At 42.2% G+C, this 10,627-nt stretch overlaps 1 protein-coding gene across 1 annotated transcript in view; it reads right to left on the bottom strand.

Moving 5' to 3' along the window:
• LOC109970431 (titin-like) overlaps positions 1-10,627 on the bottom strand; it is a 206,786-nt gene that overhangs the window by 171,856 nt on the left and 24,303 nt on the right. The window contains 13 exon segments of the mRNA XM_020617984.1: positions 85-245; positions 1,828-2,013; positions 2,404-2,523; positions 3,110-3,394; positions 4,163-4,394; positions 5,939-6,107; positions 6,230-6,371; positions 7,038-7,298; positions 8,013-8,273; positions 8,495-8,755; positions 8,885-9,148; positions 9,759-10,019; positions 10,125-10,377. Of these exon segments, the coding sequence (XP_020473640.1) occupies positions 85-245; positions 1,828-2,013; positions 2,404-2,523; positions 3,110-3,394; positions 4,163-4,394; positions 5,939-6,107; positions 6,230-6,371; positions 7,038-7,298; positions 8,013-8,273; positions 8,495-8,755; positions 8,885-9,148; positions 9,759-10,019; positions 10,125-10,377 (2,856 nt within the window).

Genomic DNA, 10,627 nt, shown 5'->3' with positions numbered 1-10,627 from the left:
GTCACTCATTTCCATCAGCAGTTTGGGGCTGGCTGAGAGTTTAATGTCAAAACTGCTGTCAGAGCTCTCCATGTGAATCTCAACCATCCTCCCAAACACGGAGGAACTCTCAGAGACCATCTCAGTAAACTCAGTACTGTAGGTTGTTTCTTCCATTGACAGAGAGCTGAAACTCTCTGTCTGAGCCTCCATTCTCTGAGTTAGCTTAGCCCCAATGCTCGACACTCTAGCTAAGGCTTTTTCATCTGGGCAATAAGAAAGAGTAGAATTAGGTCAACACATCATTCTGGCGACTTCTTCAGGTTACTTGTGTCACAACTTGTTTGAAGAGTGCAGTTGGAGTGGAGCGTTGAGGATCAGTCTGGATCAGTGAGGGAGTGGACAGTGGCTGGTTTCCACTGTCAATCATGCAAGCTTGGCTGGAGCCAAAATTTAAAATAAAAAGGCTATGGATCATGTCCGTGCTTGAGTGTGAGGAAAGCCAGGTTTCCAAAATTCAGTTGTTCTGTTTTGACCATGCTGCATTCCTCTGAAATAAAGATTCCTGTCTGAGAACAAAGACGTTCCTGCTGCTAAGAGCTACTTGTGTAGGAAAAGAAGATGCCATGCATCATTAAGAGAATCCTGTAACAGGTGCTGACAGTGAGGATGAAACAAATACAGTGCAGCTGATTTTAAAACACATTTATAATGCACGGTCACAAAAAGTTAACTACAGAGAGTCTGCAGACAATAGCACATAAATAATGACAAACTAGTCAAAGCCTAAAAAGCCAGCCATTCCTTGGGCTGACTCTAGGTTTTGACAGAAAAAAGACACAATTTGTGGCATACCAACAGCATTGTGGAGTATGCTTGATTACAACATATTGTCTTGTTTGCCATCTTAGTCAGAATCAAATGAGAAGATCAATATCCAGTACACAGATGCAGGTAAAACAGGATTAGCTAGGCTAGCAGTATTGCATCCACCAAAGTTAACCTGTTTTAGTTACATGGCAACCCTTCCAAGATCTGATATTCTTCTGTGATAATTTTGTCTGAAAATTACAGTGGAGTGTCTACATTTCGTCTGGTTTGACAGAGCCAACAGCTTCTAGTCTTTGTGCTAAGCTAGGCTAATACTCTTGCTCTACTGGAGGCACAGCTGGAACTAATATCTATTTTCTTATCTGACTCTGTGGAAGGCAAAGAAGAAGAGGATTTCAGAAAATGCCCGGTGATCTCAGGCTTGGCAGACTGAACACACAAGCCTGAAACCTTGCCACTTGCCCCTGCTGTACAGCTTTGTATTGCCAATAAAAATCTGTTTTTGTGCTTTATTTTATATTCGACAGTGTGAGTATAAGGCATGCCCTCAACATTTTGATGCTAGTTTCCTTGATTTAGCTCTAGAGGGAAGACAACACTCTTTAACACCTACATCTGTCTGGACAGTATGTGCTGCAGTTACTTACAAAGATGCTCTGATTGATTGAGCACCCTTTGGTAGGAGCCCATAATCCCTGTAATCAACCCAGTAATTTATATTAAACTCCACCGATTAGTTCTCAGTAATTAACTAGTAAAGTACCTCTGTTAGCGAACTGGCTAAAAGAAACCCAGACTTAAAAAGGTTTCTCAGATGTCTCACAGTTTTGAATTGCCATGGTGGAAACCACCGTGTTAGATTCAGGTTTTGAGCTGAAACATCAGAGCATCCCTACCAAGGAACATGCTCACAGAGAAGGCCACACTTTGGCTACTTAAGCACATGCAGTGAGTACAGGTCTGACAGTGACAGTTTTATTCAAATGTCATTAGTACATGTACACCTGACAAACTCACCAATATTCAAAGTGGCAGCACATGTGACCATTCCTGCCGAATTTGTGGCAACACATGAGTACTCCCCTTGGTGGTCGATGAGAACTTTGGAAATATCCAACTGGCAGGTGTCACCATAATGAGACATCCTGAAGATGTCTGACTGTCTGATCCCTCTGTCATTACAGAACCAAGAAATCTGCAGAGCTGGAGACACAGTGTTCATTTACAGTCAGGATCATCTGGCCCATGCGTCTGTTTCACTATACATTTGCTGAACTGGACAGGCTGGGTCCTGAAACTGACTGAAAACATCTCATGCCAGCACCGGCCACTAACTTTAATCAAAACATACCACAAATAAAAGACTAAATATTAAATTAACAGGTAAACAGGAAGTGCTGAGCTAGTTTAACCAGCAAATTCAAACAAATGCCTCAGAAAACAAGGATGCTTCTTACTAAAATATGACCAAATGTAGTTCATAAACATAAAAACTTGTCTGTGATGTAACCCAGGTCCAAGGCCTGCGTCTCTCTGCAGGTCAGTATAATTCTGTAAACCAACAATCAGGATAATGTGAGCAGTGCTCACTACCTTCCCCAGAGATGGTGCACTGGAACCGGGCAGGGCGGCCCTCTGAGACCAGGACGTCCCGCATGGGAGAGATGAGGGCTGGAGGTGAGACCCGAGCCACGGGTTTAACCACCTCAGGAACTGCAAGACCAGACACTGAAAAATAAATCAATGACGATTCTGATAATGAATCATGTTATGCGTAAAGTCTCTTTTTCACATTCCAATTAGACACAATAAGATATTTCAAATACGTGAGGTTGATGGTCATTTGACTTTTTTTTAATTTAAATAAAGGAAATAATGGATCAGTTGAAACCACAAATAATTGGACCACATATAAAAGGATCATTCCTTAGAAATGTACCATTTTCATAAAAAGAGCCACTATAGTTGGCAGCACAGCCATAAGTGAGCTAACACCAAAACTGATAGATGCCATTAGTAGCTTGTTTTATTAGATGTCACTTTTTTATTTTTTGTTTCTTTATGTGCAGGTTGGACTGAATTTGTGTCTTTTTCTGTGGGTTTTATGTTCTGTGGATGTTTAGTATGTTGTTTATTGCAGAATAAAACCAAAAACAAAACAGCTTATTGCATAACACTGCCTGCTTTGAAGTGCTACAGAAAACATCATAAAATTGAGTTTCACAATTCTAATAAAACCCTCAAAGGAAGGAATGAAACAGTCTCCAATACCTTGCTGAGGATAAATTTCTAAACACACCTTCCACAGTAAGAGGGGCGGAGCTTGTCGCCTCTCCATAGTCATTCGTGGCCTTGCAGCTGTAGATGGCGGCATCCTCGGGGAAGACTTCAAGCAGCACCAATGTGTGTTCACCTTCGTCGTGGACAAACTTGCACTTGTAGCTAGTGGACAGAGCCTGGGAGTCTTTATACCAGAACACCTGAGGCTGAGGGATGCCGTTCACCCGCACTGAAAAGCGAACAGATCGACCTGACATTGCCGTCTGTGGCTGCATGTGGAGGACAATCCCAGGAGGCTCTGGTACTGAAGTTAGAAAGCACAAGAGATGATGGCAATTGACATTTTCCCACATCTCAGAATATATAAAAGAGAAAAGCTTGCATGAAACAGCAAACGTTTTGTGACCAACAGCTGCTTTGAACCAAAGCAAGCACAACTCTGCAGTGTTCTCATGACTAGCCACGTGTGTTGCCTCAGCCTTTTTCACATATCTCTGTGATACATCACATTACTTACCTGTTTATAATGAAAGATTTGCAAAAATATATCAGAACCCTGGTTTTTCTTCTTTCCTCCCCATCAATCATGTGATGACCCCTCAGATTTATCTGGTGACCCTTGGAGGGGACCGAGCCTTAGGTTGGCAACCACTGGACTAACTAGCTAACTGTATATAAAGTAGTTGAAGCCAGCTCCACCTGAGAATACTTGTGTACTTTTACTGTAATACCCTAACTACATGAAGTTGAGAACAGTTTTACTTATGTACAATTTTAAATGCAGGCCTTTTACTTGTAATGCAGTGTTTTTACATTATGGTGTGGGTAGTTTTACATGAGTTAAGGCTCTGAATCCTTCCACCACGTGCGTATGGTGGCGAGTGGATTTACTAATTCATTTATCACCAGTGCTTTGCATGTAGAAATTTTATTAATTTTCCTATTGATAGTAAATTGTTTGTGAACCAACTACAATGACATTTTCAAATTTGCACAGATAAATGCGTAAGGCATGAAATAAACATACAAGTCATTGATGTGGATGAGTGAGGTCTGTGGTGTCAGTTCTTACGCATGACATTCAGGTGCATGGTGCTCCTGTTTTTGCCAGCGATGAAGGTGTACTCCCCGGCGTCGCTCCTATAGGTCTCAGAGATGGTGAGGCGGTGGAGCTTCCTGATGGTGGTGTAGCTGAACCTCTCCTCCACTGAGAACTGGATCTCCACGCCGTTCCTCAGCCAGTGACCCTCCACGTCGTCCACATTCACCTCAAATTCGAGTGTTGCTCTTTGTTTCTCAACAACCTGCAAAAACAGATGAACGGGGTAAGGTTGAATACTGAGAACAAAGATGCTGGATTTCCCAGAAATTCTCAGCAAAACCTGTGACTAGAAAGTGACCTGTCTTGCTCACAAGACTATAATATTTATGTGATAGTACAACAGAAGACAACCCCCCACAGTGCTAACATCATCTGCTCTGTTCATTCTGCTTTTATGTTCTTCTGCAAGATGATGAGTCTGTTCACACACTTGTGAGCAAGACAAGCTCTACTTGAGAACCTCTCTCGGTACAGATGTACCAGCAAGGCGATGTTGACCTGGATCAGCTGACAGAAGGAGAGTGGTCCACAAATCCAGTAGAGAGGTGTAAGAAACTCAACAGGAAGTGACTGATTTCAGTCATTTTGTCCAGAGGGTGTGCTGCCAAATATTAAGTTGGAGGTATCAATAATTCTGTCCAGCCCATATTTGGAGTTTTGTGCAGACTGGATCAGATTTGACTTTTTTCTGGCAAACAGAAACAAACATGAGAATACCAAAACGTTTGTGACTGCAACAAATTTCTGGGAGAAGTGGTGCATAATAATGAAAAAGAGGAAAAAAGAGGGAAAAAAACTATAACCGACACAGTCCCTCACAAATCTACAGTCGCATATTCAAGTTATTTTATGTTATATTCATCAAGTAAGTAGCACCCCTCTGGTCTACCCCCCCAAAGTATGGTAATGAGAGGAGGTGGTAAAAAAAAAAGGATGCTGGCGAAACTAAAACCCATCATGCATAACCCCTCCCATCCCCTGCACAACACAGTGGTGGCTCTGAACAGTTCTTTTAGCACGAGACTGTTACATCCCCAGTGTAAGAAGGAACATTACCACAGGTCATTCCTCCCCACAGCAATCAGACTGTACAACACATCACTGCAGTGATAAGCTAGGTGAAATTATGAGGGACTATGCAATAGTCGACTGAGGTGCAATATTCAGCTCCTGGGGGTGAAATGCATTGCAAATAGGCTCACATGTAATATCTTGTTCCTGATCTCTCTCAAATACTGTACATTGCCCTGCTTTAGGTATTTTTGAGTAGTTCCTTAGAAATCCTTATGGCTGAAACACAGATTTCTTTCCCCCGTTGTGGGATTAATTGTGAGTAATATTCGATTGTTCTTGATTTCCTGGTTGTTTTCTTGATTCCTCTCAATACTACTCTTTTTTGTCTTGTTCCTAGGTAGCTTTTTTGACTTGTGTCTCAGGGACAAACTGTGGGAGGTCTATTCTTGTTCTTGATTGTCTCTGAAATATTATATTTTTGTTTGGTTTTTCGGGTACCCAGATCTTATTTTCTCAAGATACGTGTGGGGTGTTTATCCTTATGGTGTCATGTTGTTTTGTCCTTTACTGCTGCTGGAACACTGGAATTTCCCCACTGTGTGATCAATAAAGTTCTACCTACCTACCTAATGAGGGCAAAACAGTACTGACTGAATTACCAGAAAACCACAGGTGGGCTACCGACATCATACGAGACCCTAGCATGTTCTACGTTGTATATTCCTAACTCACAGCGATGTGCCTTTTAGCAGGTGCTGAGATTTTGATGTCCCGTCCCTCGACTGCCAGGATGCCCTTGGACATACTAGACCCAGCCACAGCAGAATATTCTCCGGCATCAGAAAGGCAGACAGACGGCAGAACCAGACGGTGCACAAACTTATCTGAGCTGATTTTATAGCTGCAGCAAACAGAGAAGGTGAGGCAGAAGAGATATGATCAAGACACGTTTCATTTATTTGTTTTTGTGGTGTTTGTATAATTAATCAAACTGTTTCAACAGCTCAAAGTGAGCCACTGTACCTATCAGATGTCTCCAGCTCCTGACCATCTTTCATCCAGATCACCTGGACGTTCGGTTCGGAAACTTCACATTCAAAAGTCGCCCTCTTCTTCTCAGTGATCTTCAGGTCCTTCAGGTGTTTGGTGAATTGAACCACACGGGCTGTAACAGAAAACAGCAGGGATAAAAACTTGAGTTCCATTTATCAGTATGTTTGGCCTTTACATTGAAACTGACTGTAATGTCAAAGCGGTCACTCATAGTGCTGAAATCACAAAGAGCTAACACAACTATATAAATAAAGTTTTGATCTTATTTAGCTATTTATTTTGTCGGTGCACTCTCAGGCCTTAGAGCTCAACAGGCAGGTTCTAGTGGTAAGTGGTTACTGGGGAGTTTCTACAAGTCCTTAAGGGGGCCCTAATGATCCTGTAAGTGTATTGGTGGTCATTAGGAGGCTCTAGAGGTCACTAAGCATGTTCCAGTAGTCTTTTACTAGGTCTAGATGTCCATTAGGAGGTTATCGTGGTCATCAAGGCGCTCCATATGTTGAGAAGAGTCTGAAGGCCATTTGAGAGGTCCAGGGTCCTCAATGTCTAGGTACTTAAAGACCTAGACATTATTTTGGAGGGTCTAGTGGTTTTGATAGGTTACAGAAGTTCATTAGGAGGTTTCCTGGGTTCTTTACTATAAGTGAATTTGAGTTGTAGGGGTCTTTTAGCAGGGCCCAGTGGTAATGAAGATGGCTTCATATGATGGCTGCACGCCGTGATTAAGCCACTGTACACTAGCTCCTCAGCAGAAAACTGAAACTGAAGCAATTCTTACCTTCAACGTAAAGTTTGGCAGTGGAAACAGCAGAGCCAGCCACAAAGGCGTACTCAGCACTGTCTCCAAAGTGGATGCTCCTGATGCTCAGAGTGTGAGTGAGCCGTTTGCGGCGGGCCTGACATCTGTCCGTGGAGCGAATCTCTGAGCCGTTTTTCAGCCATTTGTATGCAATTCCCTCATAGTTAACAGTGATCTCGAAGGTGACAGTGTCTCTCTCCTGGGCATTCAGGTTCTTCAGCGCTGATGTGATCAGAATGGCTGGAAATGACAAAACTAATGGTTAGTGTACTGACACCTCCAGATGCCTTTCAGACAAAAGTATGTTTGGAAAAATACTGCCTGGAATATTATGAATTAATCCATAACTTTAATGTAATTCACTGTGTTTGGTTATACAGATGTATAATTAAATTTCAGATTAAGATTTACAAACTAATTGTTTTTACAGATCCATTAGTGATTTAAGGTGTTATTAAAGCTGGAGTTCTGGATTACATATGTAATAATAATATACAGGGTTTTCTCCTACAGATTTGGGCTTAAAAAAAATTAATGGGGTTTCTACTTAAAAAAAGTCAAGAAACTTTAAAAATTGGTTAAATATTTCAAATTCATGTTCAAATAAAAGCACTTACCTTGCACCCCACCCCCCTTTTTTGTGCTCAAATCCAAAATGGTATATCCAAAATAAAGTTCTTCTGAAATTCTGCCATTTTGAATTTATTGTTTCAGATTACAGGATGTCTGTCTGCCACAGACACTTCAATTTAGATTATGATATGGTTAATAAAGGGTATTTTGAGCATTTGTTGTGTCCTAGAGAAGAAGTAACTGACAGATTGTTGTTTGATAAACCTTTAATCCATTAATGAATAAGTTTATTTGAAAGTCTGCAAGTCAAAGTTCTCCCCGGCTGGAGCGTTAATGCTTACATTTCAGTATCAATGACAGTAGCTATCTGAAGGAACTTACGGTTAACCGTGAGCATGGCAGAGACTCGGTCGTTCCCGCAGACAAAGGTGTACTCTGCAGAGTCGTCCCTGCTGGTGTCCATGATCTTCAGCTGGTGGAGTTTTCCTTGAACCACGATCCTGAACTTCTCGCTCATCTCAATCTCCACGCCGTCCTTCAGCCAGGTGGATGGCACGTTGAAGTGAGAAACTTCACACTCAAACGTGGCCACATGAGTCTCTGGGACCACCACGCTCTTCATGGGTTTGGTGACTCGGAGAGCTGAGGGGTAAATACAAGTGGAAAATGTCAGTTCGAGCATGTTTTACATTTAGCATGGCTGTGCCAGTGAGGATTACTGCCTTCAGTCAGTAAAAATCAAGGTGTAGTTTAGTAGTAACACAGTAGCTTTGTTTACCGACAGCCAATACTTCTATACAAGACAATTTAATGCTTATTGGTCGTTTTCACAGGTTTCATCTTCTAAGATTGCTAAGACTTACACTCAACAATGAGGTGTGCGCTGCACTGGAGGTGACCCGCCACAGCAGTGTACTCTCCCGCTTGGCTTTTGTCCACATCCTGGATGATCAGTTTGTGGGTTTTCTTCTCTGAGAGTATCCTATACTGCTCGCTGGGCCTCACCTCCACTTTGTTGAACAGCCATTTCACGGGGATATTGTCTTCAGAGAGACCAACCTCAAATACAGCGGTTGCACCCAAAAGTGAAGTCACATCTTTTGGCTTCTTCAGGATTTTGATAGCTGTAGGAAAAATATTTTATGACAACAGTTTGCACTGAAGCTGTGCTTCTGCTAATTTTTGAGTTTTCATTTTAAGAAATTCAAAAATATGAAATTTGTGTTGTGTTTGAATAATCAGCAGCTGCTTACTTTCAACATTAAGCCTGGCGTTTGCAGACAGTTTTCCCAGTTTGAAAGAGTAAACAGACTCATCCTGTGTGGTGCAGTCCTTGATCTTCAGGGTGTGGGCTGTGCCTTCGATGCTAATCTCATATTTATCATCGGGCTGGATCTCAACACCATTCTTGATCCACTGAGCTCCCCTCACATTCTCGTGGGTCAGCTCCAGACTGAACACAGCTTCCTGAGTCTGGACCACATTCAAGTTCCTCAGGGTCTTCTTGACCTTCACAGCTGTAGAGACAAACATCATTGTTCATCTGGGCTTTGGAAATTTGCGTCATTGAGTGCCTTACATCAGTTGCTCTCGGCATGGGGCTTGATTTAACCTTTGCTGTGGATGTACTACCAAACCAGATGTGAAAAAAAATAGGTCGATTTGTATTTGAAACATTTCAGTAACATTTCAGAAATATGCTGGTTGGCCAGCCAACAGAGATGATACATGATTTAAATTGTAGGTTAGCTTGTCGTGAGCTGGGACACCTGGTAGAAACAGAAAGCCTTCCAGCTAATCTACAACCAGCTTATAGACTTGTATCTTGTTAGTTAGTCTATCCAGTAATCCTTCCAAGATTGCTGGGCTTTTGTTTTCAGCATCATATTTAACGTTCAATGATACTATGTCCAGCAGAAAACAAACAAACACAGATTAAACCGATTAATTTCCTTTTGTTCAGTTCTTGGATATACTGACAAAGACAAGAGTCGATATACTGTATAATTCTATATCATTAAGTGCACACAATTCTTCTGACACAGATATTAATCCCATGGCTTCATTAAAAAACAGGCTATGTGCTATGGGTGTCCGTCTCCTTCATTCTGTAAAACCTAGACCTACCCTCGACTTTCAGCGTGGCTGAGGTCTTGGAGGTGGCAACCTGATAGCTGTATTCTCCGATGTCAGTGGCTCTGGCGATGATGATCACGAGGCGCCTGATGGTACCGTCCTCCTCACTCACCACATTCTCATTGAAGTCGACAGGGCAGCCCTCTTTTAGCCACCTGCCCTCTGCGGATGGATTGGCTACTTCGCACTCCAATATGGCGGTCTGAGAGTCAGCCACGACCAAATCATGCAGGGGCTTTGTGATGGCACCACCTTGTGACAATAGATAGTTCCCATCAGTTAATGCTTGGTCAAGTCAGTACTACAATGCATTAACTTTGAATGTAAACCAGGTCTAGGACTGCAAAAAAAACTCACCTGTTACAGTGAGTGAAGCAGTGCACATCTTCTCACCAGCGGCGAACATATACTCGCCCTCTTCATCCTTCATTGCATTCATGACTGTCAGGGTGTGGAGCTTGTTCTTGGAATCCATCTTGTACTTGGCACCTGCTTTAAGTGGCTGTCCATTGAAGGTCCAGAAGGCATCGATACCGGGGTGAGAAACCTCAACTTTGAAGGTGACGTTCTGAGACTCAGAGCACTCTTTGTTCTTCATTGGCTTCACAATCTGGACAGCTATTGAGATGGAGCAAGAGGTAAGCCATTTAGTTCACTGTTAACTAGTCTTCTTTCGTGGTAATGTCAGTAAGTACTACAAGTCAAAAAGCTCATTTTTGTTTTGTACCAAGTAGTAAAGTAACAGTCCTGCTGATGACTGATTATGGTTTTAAGCCAACACATGCTTAAACCTTACTCCCTTCTTTCTTTTGCAACTTACTGTGAACAGTAAATCTGCAACTAGTGTCAGCTCGGCCAAC

This window comes from Monopterus albus, unplaced genomic scaffold, assembly GCF_001952655.1.
Source record: "Monopterus albus unplaced genomic scaffold, M_albus_1.0 scaffold198.1, whole genome shotgun sequence".
In the NCBI taxonomy this organism is placed as follows: Eukaryota; Metazoa; Chordata; class Actinopteri; order Synbranchiformes; family Synbranchidae; genus Monopterus; species Monopterus albus.
The sequence above is the reverse complement of the archived record's forward strand: the minus strand, read 5'-3'. Positions and strand labels throughout refer to the sequence as shown.